At 33.5% G+C, this 16114-nt stretch overlaps 1 protein-coding gene across 4 annotated transcripts; it reads left to right on the plus strand.

The window, feature by feature from the left end:
- The first annotated feature begins 3217 nt into the window (after window positions 1–3217).
- Window positions 3218–7075, plus strand: LOC103454835 (subtilisin-like protease SBT3.4). 4 transcript variants are annotated; one of them, XM_029098483.2, is made up of 10 exons: window positions 3218–3385; window positions 3498–3589; window positions 3723–3820; window positions 4000–4155; window positions 4356–5017; window positions 5098–5177; window positions 5273–5515; window positions 5603–5717; window positions 5952–6144; window positions 6223–7075. In XM_029098483.2, the coding sequence occupies exons 1-10, from the start codon at window positions 3296–3298 to the stop codon at window positions 6801–6803; spliced, it is 2310 nt and encodes a 769-aa protein (XP_028954316.1). In that variant the 5' UTR covers window positions 3218–3295; the 3' UTR covers window positions 6804–7075. The 4 variants fall into 4 exon arrangements, with proteins under 4 accessions (XP_028954316.1, XP_028954318.1, XP_028954317.1 ...); XM_029098485.2 differs by having other exon boundaries at window positions 4596–5017; XM_029098484.2 differs by having other exon boundaries at window positions 3726–3820.
- Window positions 7076–16114: the final 9039 nt, after the last annotated feature.

Below are 16114 nucleotides of genomic sequence, written 5' to 3' on the forward strand. Positions count from 1 at the left end.
TGGTGCAACTTTGCATTTGGTGAGAATCGAATATAAGATCTCACACTTACAAGTGAAAAGGAATAAGAGTATGTCAGTTTTGTGTGTTCCAAATAACATTATTATTATTATTTTAGTTGATTGATAAAATCCTCCCTCAAGAGTACGGTCGAGGTTCCTTTAAAAAGATTTTCATTCTTCACTTGGTATTTCACAATTTTTTTATCAATGATATATTTATAGTAAAAGGATGAGAGAATAAGTTAATTGCAAACTTGTTATTCTCGTGATTCAAATTTAAGACATCTTACTTTTAATTAATAAGGAATACCTTTCAACCATAGTAATAAATGACCAGTATTTCACAACTTTGAATAGATGTGAAATATAATATATATTGTAGTAAAAAAATCCCCGATAAAATAAGCGAAAAAGGAAATGGATAGGACCACATAATTATGTCATAATCATTTGGTAATGTATTATTTCTGTCAAGACTTCTGCACGTTAGAGTGCCAGCGTGACTAGAATATCCATTGTATGGGTTAGAGATTAATTACATTACCACCTAAGATATATATCATATTCCATTCATACTAAAAAGGCTCCATAGTCGTCTTTGATATAGGAATGCATTTGACTCTCCTAATAAAACTTGGTGGTATTTAATTAATCCATTTGTGTAAACAATATATGCCACATGATTTGGAAAACTATGTCAAGCCTTCTAGAATTCTGTGAAATGTCTACCACTTGTAAATTGTGATGCTCGTTACTCACCTGTCACTTTATTTTATAAATATTGCAGAAGACTTGGTCTTTATATTTGAATTAGTACAATTTGATCAACAAGCACACCGTTTTTTTTTTTTTTTTAATACGATTGATATTTTACTTCAAATTAATCAATACAATTGTATTCGAATACATAGAAGAGCACATCTAATTTCATGTTTGCAAGTTTGGATGAACTGATTTGTCGAATATTTTCGAAACTTCATGACAGCAGGAAGGGAGTTTAACTTCCAACGTCTAAAACAGTATTCACCGCCAACCTTTTTGTCCCTTTTGTCTTCATTTAGGGGGCGTTTGTTTGCCCTCACTAAGTGGGACTGGACTGGACTAGACTAGCTGTTAGTCCAATACTGTGTTTGTTCCATGCTGGGACTAATATTAATGAGACTAAAGGGGACTAGCATGGACAAAACCCTTCACTAAGAGGTCTTAGCGAGACCCCCCAATAACCATGGGACTAGCTAAGACTATCCTCTCTCGTCCTCGTCATGCTCAACAACCACTCCCGATAGACTCCTCGTCATCTCCGGTCACCTAGATCATAATAAAATATTAATAATTTATATATTAAATAATATAATATTAGAATTTGTTATTATCCAGCTTCTTAGTCTAACACTGCACCAAACGCTTCACTAAATTAGTCCAGCTTAGTCTAGTCTAAGCCAATCCAGCTTAGTCCTTGAAGCTAGTCCAGTCCGAGATAGTCCGGCGCAACAAACGCCCCCTTAGGGTTTAAGGTTTAGAGAGAGAGAGAGAGTTATTTTCCAAGCTACGATTCTAGAACGTAAATAGTCAATCTGTCTCCGTCACCTTCTGTATTATCATCCCTTGTTTCCTTCACTCTCTCTCTCTCTCTCAGGTCAAGATATTACTAAGCAAAAAGGATTTGTATTTTGTAGCTTTCAAAAGAAAATAAAATATATTAATAGGAGCCTACTGCTAAGAGCAATCATTCTTGTATACCCGATGTTTCAAGTAGGATATCCCCCTTCCGGCTAATATTGCTTGTATAAAAATAAAAGAATTTTAATGAAATATTTTTCGTTTTGTTTACTTTTAACGAAAAATCACATTTTTACTTTTTCTGTCTACTATTTACTACACATATATTTATCACTTTTCATTAAAACTAAATTTTTTTTGAATTTTTAATTAGTTTTTCTTAAAAATAAAAGTCTGAAGTGATCGAGGACTTTAAAGTTTAACTTTTCCCATTATTTATTCTCTAATTTCCCCTAACTTTTATCGACTTGACCTACCCTCCATGCTAGCATGCACCAGCCTAATGCTGTTATAAAAATAGCGGCTAACAACCACGTTATGCAGAGTTAATCAAATGTTCATATACATGCACTTGGTATAGTTCATTGCAAGTCATATGTGACCCTAGTTTTTTTTATGGAGAAATTAGATTCACATTCTTCTTTTTGCTACTCCATTAATTAAAATTCTATTCATTTTCAATTTTTGATCAAGGTTCTTAGATATTAATAACATCATTAATTATTTGAATAATAAAATATTTTTATTTTTAAATATATTCCCTTAGTGTTAAAAATGTTACAATTAGTATATTTATATTTATGGCTAAATTTTTTATCATATATTTTATTTTTAGTTTGTACCTATTTTTAATTTGTACCAATTTTTTTTTTCATTTTTAATTTGTACCCATATATTAGTTTCTTTTTGTGCCCATATTTTTTAAAAGTTTTATTCTTGTTTGTACTCATGTGTATACTGTTACGTGACATTGTAAATTTAATCAATGATATAAAAATTACATATGGTATATTTATGTTTTATGCCTAAACTTTGTATCATATATTTATATTTTTAGTTTATACCCACTTTTAATTTGCAACATTTTTTAAATTTGTAGTATTTTCTTTTTAGTTTTATTTTGTACCCATGTATTAATTTCTTTTAGCGCCTATATTTTTTAAAAATTCATTTGTACTCATAATTTTTTAATCTTTTATCTATACCCTAATTTATTTATAATGTACCCATTCTTCTTTATTAATGTACTACTTTGTTATATGTGAAATGTACCAATTTTTTTGTAAAATGTACCAAATTTTTAACACCATGGATACATTCTTTTGCCATTTATTATTTATTATTTTTACATAGTTTTTATCCATTTATTCAATCAAAATGTTTGAATTTTTTTATTGTAACCGTTTCTAATAGTATTATAATGAGGGATTTTAAATTTATAGGATTATAAATCTCATAAAATATCAAACAATTAATGTCAAAACTATAAAAATATAAATATTAATTGTAATATAATGAGTTGTACAAAGTCAAGGGACTTTGATCAAACTTTGAATACCATTAAGGTTTTAGTCAAAGAATGTTAAGGATTAGGAACCACATCCAAAATATCTTTTTTTTTTATCTATATATTCGAAAGAGAGTGCTCAGATTCTTCATCTTTATTCGGTCATAATTGATCAACCTCTTCCACACAATCCCCCCCTTGTCTCTTTCTCTATGTGGTAGAGACAATATGAGCAGCTCAAGTTCAATACTCGCTCTACTCAGCCTTATCTGTTTTACTGGTCAGGGATTGATAACAAGGGTGGCAGCAAAGAGCCATGTATATTTTCAACATCTCAAACACTTTTCTTGTTCTTTACGATTTGCCTTTTCTTTGATTTTTCTTCGAAAAAACTTGAACTGGGTGCTCTAATACATCTCTCAACCAACAGGTACACATTGTTTATATGGGAGATAGGCAGCATGACAACACCAAGTTAATCACAGATTCACATCATGACTTGCTTGCCACTGTCGTGGGAAGGTAATATAAATGGATGTAGAAAAATAAAGCCTTAAAGACCAATTATGTGAATTTTAGTCTAGGATCGATGCTTAAATAAACCAAATTTGGAGTAAAATGTTTGTTAAGTAATTATGTGGTTCTTATGCCACAGCAGGGAATTAGCCTCGGAATTGATGGTATACAGTTACAAACATGGTTTCTCTGGGTTTGCAGCCAAGCTCACGGAGTCTCAAACCCAACAACTTTCAGGTATCTTTTAAAAACTTTGCCATAGATCATTCAATAAAGTCATGTATCGTGTTCAATGATTGGCAATGATAACACAAACTGCCATGGACTCATGAAATGTTCTTCAAATTTAAATGAATAAGAGCATTGTACTTATTATAATTATGGCTTCTTATGCTTATAACATTTGTGAATTCAAGAGTTGCCTGGTGTTGTACGAATCATACCAAATAGCCTTCATAAGCTGGAAACAACTCGGAGTTGGGATTTTCTTGGCCTCTCACCTCACTCTCCTTCCAATATTCTTCCCAAGAGCAACATGGGGGATGGAGTTATCATAGGTGTTCTTGACACAGGTTGCTCTCTCTCTCTCTCTCTGCCTCTCTCTCTCTCTCTCTGTCTCTCCCTTCCTCCCTCCCTCCCTCCCTCCTTCCTTCCCTCCCTCCCTCACACACACACACACACACACACACACATACACACACACACACACACACACACACATGTACACACACGTAGTGGTCCCTTAACATAACCACTCAATGAATCAAGGCAGGTATATGGCCGGAGTCTGATTCATTCAATGAAAAAGGCCTCGGGCCTGTTCCATCTCATTGGAATGGTGTTTGTGAATCCGGGGACAATTTCAATGCTACAATACATTGCAATAAAAAAATCATCGGAGCCCGTTGGTTTATCAATGGACTTCTTGCCGAGTATGCAAAGCCATTGGACAAAGAATTCCATTCTCCTAGAGATGCACATGGACATGGTACTCATACTTCAAGCACTGCAGCTGGTTCTTTTGTGGCTAATATCAGCTACAAGGGCCTTGGTCTTGGTACAATTAGAGGCGGTGCTCCAAAGGCTCGGTTGGCCATTTACAAGGTTTGTTGGAATGTGCTTGGAGGCAAATGCTCAACAGCTGATATGTTGAAAGCTTTTGACGAAGCAATACATGATGGGGTTGATGTGTTGTCATTGTCAATTGGGCATCCTATTCCCCTCTTCTCAGATGTTGATGAGCGTGATGGCATTGCAACCGGTTCCTTTCATGCTGTGGCTAAGGGGATTACTGTTGTGTGTGGAGCTGGAAATAATGGACCTTCAGCACAAACGGTTTCGAACACAGCACCGTGGATCATAACTGTTGCAGCAAGCACCATGGATCGAGAATTTCCTACTTCTATAACTTTAGGAAATAATAAAACTTTCCTGGTATGTGTTTTTGTGATTGGGGCAATTAGCATTTTGGAGTTTGAAGCATCTCATACACGTATACTTTAATATTCTTGTAGGGTCAAGCTATGTTTACAGGGACAGAGATTGGATTTACAAGCTTGGTATACCCAGAGTCTAAAGGGCTTACCACTAGAGGGTACGTAGCATTCTTAATAACATTGTGCCAGATCTTACAGTTTGCCTAATTTACAATATATTTATTATTTGTTTTCACGAGTTGCTTGTTTTCAGTGTGTGTGAATCCCTCTCACTTAACAAAACTATAGTAGTTGGAAAGGTGGTTCTCTGCTTCACTACAATGGGTCGTCGGGCGATAACAAATGCTTCAGCAGTTGTGAAAGAAGCAGGAGGTGTTGGCCTAATCATCGCAAAGAATCCAAGTGATGCTTTATATCCATGTAATGAAGACTTTCCATGCATTGAAGTTGACTATGAGATTGGCACTCGAATTCTATTTTATATCCGGTCTACCAGGTACGTAACTTTAAATTTTATTGTAAAATGTGTGATTAGTACTGCTAGGTTTGTTTGTAATCCTCAAAATTTGTTTGGAGTGCACAGATATCCTCTTGTAAAGCTGATCCCTCCTCAAACAATTGTGGGCAAGCCACTCTCTGCCAAGGTGGCTTATTTTTCCTCTAGGGGACCAAACTCCATAACACCAGCAACTCTCAAGGTATCTACTCTAATCTAATGTACTTTTCATGTTCACATCAATTCTTGAAAATTTGTAACTCTCCGCATTACAATAACTGAAGCTTTCTTCTAGAGATCATCTCATGCATGTTTCTCCTGGAAAAGCTATCAGCAAGTTTTTGGTAGAGACAAGTCTCTGTCGTTTGAGATTCACCGTAACTGTTGAGTATCTTCTTATAACACTTTTTTTTGTTGTTGTGCCTTTGTCGGACAGCCAGATATAGCCGCGCCTGGTGTGAACATACTAGCAGCAACTTCTCCACTTTATTCATTTGTGGAGGGTGGATATGCAATGATGTCTGGAACATCAATGTCAACTCCTCATGTCACAGGCATTGTGGCTCTTATCAAGAGAATGCATCCTAATTGGTCTCCAGCAGCCATCAAATCAGCATTAGTAACAACTGGTAATCACATTATATGATATGTTCCTAATTTCAATAAGATACATGTGAAACTTAACAGTGTTATGAATTTAAATGAAGCATGGAGGAACGGCCCATCTGGTTTACCGATATTTGCAGAAGGATCGCCTCAAAAGTTGGCAAATTCATTTGACTTCGGAGGTGGTCTGGTGAATCCCAATGGCGCAGCAGAGCCTGGACTAGTATACGACATGGGTGCAGCAGACTACATGGAATATCTTTGTGCAAGGGCGTACAACAACTCTGCCATCTCTCGACTTACAGGGAAAAAGACAACATGTCCCGTGAAGAAGCCCTCTATCCTTGACGTTAACCTACCTTCCGTGACCATACCTAGTCTGAGAAATCCCGTCACAGTAAAAAGAACTGTAACAAATGTTGGAGCCCCTGAGTCCATTTACAAAGCTACCATTGAGCCTCCATTCGGTACAATTGTATATGTGAACCCTACTGCTCTGGTCTTCAATTCCACAGTTGAAAAACTCACTTTCACAATCACAATCTCCGCAATCCACGAGATGAACACTGGTTACTATTTTGGAAGCCTTACTTGGGTTGACGGAGTGCATGCCGTGAGGATTCCTTTGTCTGTGAGAACTGAGTTCTTACAACCTCATGATGATGATGATGATGAAGACTAAATTGAATACTGAAATAAATTAGTGCATTTCAGTTATGAAAAGCATTCAATCACTATAACATTATCCCTCCTGTACTAAAAATAAGATACCAATGATCCCACGCCTGAAAACGCAAGAAACAAAAATTCGGAAAAGAAGTAGTGGATTGTATGTGTTTCTTGTATCACCAGAGGGACAGAGGAGAAAGAACTTGTTGACGAATCTCAATGTCATTATTTTCGCTAGGAAATTATGGAGGAAAGCAATTTATAATTTAATTGTTTAGTTTTGCATTTGAGTTTCATTTTTATATTAGCAGGTGACAAGTTTTGAGTAGATCGTAGTTTCACACAACATGGTCACCTCTTGAAGGTCAAAGCAGGTGGTACTCGTATCACTTAATATTTCTCAATACTTGGATGATAAAATTAAAATGTGTGAATTCATAACCTTTCATTTCGCTCTGCCCTCTCCCGAGATCCTTATGTTGAGATCATATGATAACTTGTATTGAAGTCATTAACATTTGCAAAAACAGGTGTTAGTTAAACAATCAGTGACTTTGCAGCCAGGAGCACAAGTTAAACCATCGCAGTCGCGATTATGAGCACAGTCTGTCGCGTCTCCTGCATCGGCTTGGATCTCTTTTTCATTTTTATCAAGAGGAGGACAAATGGATTCAACACCTACACATTTGCCATCGTGTTTTGAATATGAACATAGACCTCCATCTTTTTTGCATTCAAAATCGTTCACACATGGAACAGAGTATCTAGTTCCATAAACCTTCCAATTTTGTGAACCTAAGAGATGCAACAAGCCAATTCGATTTCATCAGTCCTGTAGTACAAAAAAACACTGACTAGCTAAAATTGGAGAGAGAGAGAGAGAGAGAGAGAGTGAGTGAGTACATGTAGTAACAAAGACGACTAGCAGAACAACCATCTTGATAGTTGTCATCTTAGGATTTTTGATCACTCGAAACTACGAAGGATGTATCAGTTTGTAGTTTGTAAGTCGGTTGTATGTGATAATGAATATATAGGGTATGACCGGATTTAGGCCATAATGTTATTCCTTGGAGCAAAATTGGTAACACGGAAATTTGCAGAGTTCTTAAAAGGTTTTTCCAGTTTAAAATATAATTTCTTTCTTTAACAAGATTTTTTACATTAACCCTTTTGCCATACATTTAATTATATGGGTCAACAAATCTCCATAATCCGAAATTTAATGAAACTTTAAGGACAGCTATAGTTAATTCACTTATAATCGATGTTGTTGATATGATTCTGGCTGAGGATGATCAACAAGAAATTGTAAAGTCTTCCGACGATTTGGTTTCCGAATTTGAAATGAAAAGATTTGGGTGCCTTGAGTGTTTTTCGGGGATTGAAGTCGCGCTTTTAGACCAAGGTATATTTCTATTACCAAGGAAATATGTTCTTGATCTGTTGACAGAAATTGGTTTGCTAGATTGTAAGCCATCTGATACACTTACTGTTCAAAATCATGATCATGGAGAGTATTCAGATCAGATTAGTAGGAAGATTTATTTATCACATAGACCAGACATTGCATATGCAGTAAGTGTTGTGAGTCAATTTATGTATTATTTTAGTGAACATCACTTGAATGAAGTCTATTGGATTCTCACATATCTAAGTCTGCACCAAGAATAGGAATTACGTTTACCAAAAAGAATAGGAATTACTAGAAATATGCCCACGAGTTGCTGTGGGACTTGAATGCACCAGCCTTAACTACATGAATAAGACATATTTAACCTGGAAAAAAAAATTCAATATAATCATGAACGAACAAAAGGGATAGATGAGTGAACGATATCGGTAAGATAAACAGCTTAGCTTTTATATACATTCAACCGAGGCTGATTACAAAAGATGTGGTTGCAAAAAAATGCTCTGTTTCCCTGAGAAAAAGAAGCAACAACCCTGTATGCTTGACCAATGGTTCCATACTCGTTTTCAATCTGGTATAATTGAAACAACAATTAACCCATAGAAAGGTTCTGTTAAGTGCTTCTGGAAAAAAGGGTTTGTTGGATTGCTTTTCAGCTTGCTTGCTTTGTGGTGATATAGTGCTTGGGATTTCATGCTTGGTCCAAGAGAATGGAGAATACTGTAGATAAACAACAGTTGAAAATTAGTCGGTTCACTGCCTCAATTTAATGAAAATTCTTTGTTACAATTGATCACACCAAGAAAAAAATAAAGGAAGACTTCTAATCCCATAAATTACCAAAAATTCTACTATCCTATACTTTTGTCCTTTGTCTCCCATTGACTAAAAACACTCCCAAATCACACCAGCCAGCCATACAAAGCCATTGGTCACATCATATATTAGGTAACCAAATTCAAATAACAAAGTTTAGATAATGAAATGCAAAGAACATGATACATATAGAAAAATTCAAGAACATGATTAAGAGGATTTGAACATATCAAGTAAAATCAGATTCAGTTGAATCCTTTCTATAGCATGCTAAATAAAGACGGAAAATGATACGACAGTATAAACGTTTGAGAATGGACATAAAAGAATTTATGTTTTGAAAAGAACTTCAAAGAGGAAGAGAAAAGTTTAATTCACTCACAACATCCTCCATTGTGGTACGCCATTCTTGCATGGACGATAAACCATATCTAACATAGCCATTTTCCCAATCTTTGGAGAACTTTTCAGTTTCAGGAGTGCTCAGATTGTACTAGGCCTGACAATTCTTGACACGACCCGATAACCCGACACGACACGACACGAAATTAACAGGTGTTTGGGTCGACACGATAACGAATCGGGTGTTATCAGGTAACCCGATAAGCACCTGTTAAGATAACGGGTTGGTTCGGGTATACACGTGGGTAACACGATACACGATAAGCAGAATATTAATTTAATAATTTTATAACCCTAAAAAATACTATAATAATTATATATATATATATATATATTAAATTAACTATAATAATTATATATACTATAATAATTATACCCCCAAAATATTAACTATAATAATTATATATATATATATATATTAAGTTTTAAATTAAATTTTATACCCCTAAAAACTATAATAATTATACGTACAAAATAAATAGATTTAAATCTACATAATAAATATATATATATATACACACACACACCATTGAACTTGATGGGATACACGAAACTAATTTCAATGATCCAACCGTTAAACTCGTTTGTATATGCTTCGAGATCGCATACACCAAAAATCGCAAAAAACAAACATTCAGAGATCAAGTAACGGGACAAAACTTTTCGACGGTTTTAAAGCAAAAAATCACGATTTAACGGTTATTTTAACTCCGATTTTGATGATTTTTTACAACTACACTCATTGACCTTATATGAATACAATGAATGAATTCGATTTTCAATTTAAAATATTTACACTAGTGGATACCACAAAATCTTATGTTATACTTAATGAAAATATAAATAAACTCTAAGTGTTAGTGAATCTATCGTTTTGATGGGATACAAATTATATGAAACTAATTTTAACGATCCAACTGTCAAACTTGTTTGTATATGCTTCGAGATGGCATACGCCAAAAATCACAAAAAACAATCATTCAGAGATCAAGTAATGAGACAAAACTTTTCGACGGTTACAAAACAAAAAATCACAATTTAACGGTTATTTTAACTCCGATTTTGATGATTTTTTACAACTAAACTCCTTTACCCTATACTAATACAATGAATGAATTTGATCGTCAATTTAAAATATTTACATAAGTCGATACCACACAATCTTATGCTTTACTTAATGAAATTATAAATAAACTCTAAGTGTTAGTGAATCTATCGTTTTGATGGCATACGAATTCTGTGAAACTAATTTTAACGATCCAACTGTCAAACTTGTTTGTATATGCTTCGAGATCCCATACGCCAAAAATCACAAAAAACAAAAATTCAGAGTTCAAGTAATGAGACAAAACTTTTCGACGAATATAAAACAAAAAATCACGATTTAACGGTTATTTTAACTCCAATTTTGATGATTTTTTACAGCTACACTCGTTGACCCTATATGAATACAATGAATGAATTCGATTTTCAATTTAAAATATTTACACTAGTGGATACGACAAAATCTTATGTTATACTTAATGAAGTATAAATAAACTCTAAGTGTTAGTGAATCTATCGTTTTAATGGGAAACGAATTCTATGAAACTAATTTCAACGATCCAACCGTCAAACTTGTTTGTATATACTTCGAGATCGTATAGGCCAAAAATCACAAAAAACAAACATTGAGAGATCAAGTAATGAGATAAAACGTTTCGACGGTTATAAAACAAAAAATCACGATTTAACGGTTATTTTAACTCCAATTTTGATGATTTTTTACAACTACACTCCTTGACCCTATATGAATACAATGAATGAATTTGATTTTCAATTTAAAATATTTACACAAGTGGATACCACAAAATATTATGTTATACTTAATGAATGTATAAATAAACTCTAAGTGTTAGTGAATCTATCGTTTTGATGGGATATGAATTCTATGAAACTAATTTCAACGATCTAACCGTCAAACTTATTTGTATATGCTTCGAGATCGCATACGCCAAAAATCACAAAAAACAAACATTCAGATATCAAGTAATGAGACAAAACTTTTCGACGGTTATAAAACAAAACATCATGATTTAACAGTTATTTTAACCCCGATTTTGATGATTTTTTACAACTACACTCCTTGACCCTATATGAATACAATGAATGAATTCGATTTCCAATTTAAAATATATTACACTAGTGGATGCCACAAAATCTTATGTTATACTTAATGAAAGTATAAATAAACTCTAAGTGTTAGTGAATCTATTGTTTTGATGGGATACGAATTCTATGAAACTAATTTCAACGATCCAACCATCAAACTTGTTTGTATATGCTTCGAGATCGTATACGCCAAAAATCACAAAAAAAAAACATTCAGAGATCAAGTAATGAGACAAAACTTTTCGACGGTTATAAAACAAAAAATCACAATTTAACGGTTATTTTAACTCCGATTTTGATAATTTTTTACAACTAAACTCCTTTACCCTATACTAATACAATGAATGAATTTGATCGTCAATTTAAAATATTTACATAAGTCGATACCACACAATCCTATGTTTTACTTAATGAAAGTATAAATAAATTCTAAGTGTTTGTGAATCTATCGTTTTGATGGCATACAAATTCTATGAAACTAATTTTAACGATCAAACCGTCAAACTTGTTTGTATATGCTTCGAGATCGCATACGCCAAAAATCACAAAAAACAAACATTCAGATATCAAGTAATGAGACAAAACTTTTCGACGGTTATAAAACAAAAAATCACAATTTAACGGTTATTTTAACTCTGATTTTGATGATTTTTTACAACTACACTCCTTGACCCTATATGAATACAGTGAATGAATTCGATTTCCAATTTAAAATATTTACACTAGTGGATGCCACAAAATCTTATGTTATACTTAATGAAAGTGAATATATTGTTTTGATGGGATGCGAATTCTATGAAACTAATTTCAACGATCCAACTGTCAAACTTGTTTGTATATGCTTCCAGATCGCATACGCCAAAAATCACAAAAAACAAATATTCAGAGATCAAGTAATGAGACAAAACTTTTCGACGGTTATAAAACAAAAAATCACAATTTAACGGTTATTTTAACTCCGATTTTGATGATTTTTTACAACTACACTCCTTGACCCTATACAAATACAATGAATGAATTTGATCGTCAATTTATAATATTTATACAAGTGGATACCACAAAATCTTATGTTATACTTAATGAAAGTATAAATAAACTCAAGTGTTAGTTAATCTATCGTTTTGATGGGATACGAATTCTATGAAACTAATTTTAACGATCCAACCGTCAAACTTGTTTGTATATGCTTTGAGATCGCATACGCCAAAAATCACAAAAAACAAACATTCAGAGATCAAGTATTAGACAAAACTTTTCGACGGTTATAAAACAAAAAATCACGATTTAATGGTTATTTTAACTCCGATTTTGATGATTTTTTACAACTACACTCCTTGACCCTATACGAATACAATGAATGAATTTGATCGTCAATTTAAAATATTTACACAAATGGATACCACAAAATCTTATGTTATACTTAATAAAAATATAAATAAACTCTAAGTGTTAGTGAATCTATCGTTTTGATGGCATACGAATTCTATGAAACTAATTTTAACGATCCAACCGTCAAACTTGTTTGTATATGCTTCGAAATCACATATGGCAAAAATCACTAACTTGTTTGTATATGCTTCGAGATCACAACCGTCAAACTTGGTTTTTTATTAGGCTTTTATTTTCGAGTGTAGATGTAGTACTTAAATGACAAATATGTTTTAATGTTTTGAAGTAATATTTATGTGGTAATGTGTGGTATGTGGAAATTTAAGAAAATTTATATTTTTCTTAACGGGTCATAACGGGTTATAACGGCTCGGGTCACTTTACCCAACACCTGTTAAGGACCCGTTAAGATAACAGGTGTGACACGACACGACCCGTTAAGATAACAGGTGTTACACGAAAACAACACGAACACGACAGACACGACCCGTTTGCCAGGCCTAAATTGTACCCATTCCAATATGAAATTAAATAAGAACTCAATCAAAAACTTTAATCCTACAATTCAATGCTGAAAAACTAAAGTAGCCAGAAACCAAAAGATCTGAGTGACAACTTGTACGGACGTTACAAAAATGCAGGACACGAAACACATTAAAACTTCTAGAAACTCTAAGTTATCACTATTTGGTTATGAAGATAGATGTATATCACCAGGAAACCAAAAAAATGGCAAGGATTTGCCAAAATTTGTGAATCAAACACATGCGTCAACTTCTTTTCCTTTGTTAGTCTGTTATCATCTCACATGCCACACTATTCAAGACTGGATCAATTCGATCACAGCCAAACCGTCGGTATTAAACTTAACTAAGTACCGATCAAATGATCTAAACATTGTGTATTACAGATCCAAATCAATAGTGGTAATAAATAAGATAATTTCAGTTGCCATTTGCAATTAAAATTGAACAATGCTTACTCCCAAGGAATATCTGACATTGATTGCAGCAATCAAATGTGCGTTTAATTGATTTAGCTATGTATTTGAGGATTTGGGAAAGGTTTTTTGAGAGTAAACGGACGTTAATTATTAGCCATGTATTTGCTTAATAAACGGGAGCTGAAATTGCTATGTATTTTTGAATGGGGAATTTAAAAACCAATCCCAATTTGTCATTGCTCAAACAAATTGGAATTTCAGAACCAATCTCAATGATCAAATTAACGAAATATTCAATTTTATGAAAACTCTTAAGCTAATTTAGAAAGGCAAATTGCAATATTTTGAAGGAATTTGAAAAATGAGGGAGAAAAAACCAAATTAGAAGGTCGTGCCTTATCTCCCTCACAAAATCAATCGCACAAAAACCATAGCTTTTGATGGAATTTCAAAACCAAACAAATCTCTAAGATGAATTTTTCAAGTAAACATGTTTAACACAAATTTCTCAATTATTAACACTACTCTTTCTCAATTATTAAAAACATAAAGATCAAAGTCAATTGGGTGTATAATTATATACCTAATCGTGTCAAGCAAGCAAGCAACTTTTGCCTCCAACGACCCAAAATTCTGAAAATTCTAAAAAATTTAATTTAAAAAAAAAAAAAACAACATAAGAAAGATAAAACTCGACATAAAGAGAAATCTACAAACCGGATGCCAGATCATCAAAGATTAAAAACCACTCAGAATCTATTAGCATTTGAGTCTAAATATGAGAAATTGTGAACTTTGTTCCATAGGATAGTTAAGAAGATACTATCATATCGAAACCAACGCTGAATAAAATCCAGCAATGAGATTGTGATGATATAACGTCATTTCTTTAAAGCTGCATATACGAACCTAAAAAGGAAAATATGGCCAAGGATAGACTGTCTCCATTGGCCCTTCAAGTCTCCTAACCACCAAAACCACCCGTCTAGATGCATTTGCCTGTTCTTTCCCACAATTCTTAGAGATCAAATAAAACCCTCAGATTGACTGGGGACAATATCAAAATCCTTTTTGAAACCGTAATATAGGAAGACATGAATAATTTCGACAGAAAGACACACAAATTGTTGAGGGAGGATGTGAAGCTTCTGTACGGAAGGTTTCTACTCTTGTACATGTAAAAATATAAAATGAAGCAAGAGAAATTCAACAAAAAAACTTGAAAACCCTTGCCCAAAAAAACTCACTAAATTCAAAGCATAACATCTACATAGAGTCACTAACATACATTGCTTAGTTAGGACTCTGTTATACTCATCATCCTTGATCAATGTAATCATACATTTGATAGCTGCACTCCCCATTGACATACACTGACATAGCATCTACTTTTTTGCTGACTTTATTTGCTTAGTCAAGCAATAACCAACATACACAATATGACAATCATAGCAGCTACACCAACCATCCATAAATGGCAGAAATACAAATACAATTCCAATGGGGTTTGGAACAAATGAACCAATCATCCAATTCGAATGTCATTTGGAACAAATACACCAACCATTCAATTGGAATGGGGTTTGGTACAAATACATGCTTAGTTATCTCAAGCTTTACATAAATGGACAGATACAGACATGCGCACAAAATAGAAAGAAGCCCAGTTCCATTCTAAGCTCAAACGAACAAAATTGAATTATATATTTAAAATCCAAGCATGAAAGCTTCACAAAGATAAATTAAAAACATGTAAATAACTAATTAGGCTTTGAATAAAAATGAGGGTGTATAATTATATACCTCAAAATGGCAGGGAACCAACTTCTTGCTCCAACGATCCAAATTTTTGAAATTTGCAAACAAAGTAAATCCATTAGCAACTCAGAGACTTTAAAATTTGAAAGACCAAATCTAATGAAATTTTAGTTAAATGACCAAAGCCACACCAAAAGAAAAGAAGAGATTTTAGAAATATTTTGAATCCAACACAACTAATTTGGTCTAACGAAGAATATGAAAGCTTAAGCCTAGGTGAAATGTTCAATAAACTGCAAGAGGCCTCGGCCAAGGCCATAATTGAACAATCATGTCACAATTACTTCAATGCATTTGGATATAAAGGAAAATTAAATTTGTTCAATTTCAATATAAAGAACTTAATGCAGGAACAACTTTTGTGCTTCAATGGCGTGAGAAGTAAATAACC

The sequence above is a fragment of the Malus domestica genome, chromosome 14, assembly GCF_042453785.1.
Source record: "Malus domestica chromosome 14, GDT2T_hap1".
Lineage (NCBI taxonomy): Eukaryota > Viridiplantae > Streptophyta > Magnoliopsida > Rosales > Rosaceae > Malus > Malus domestica.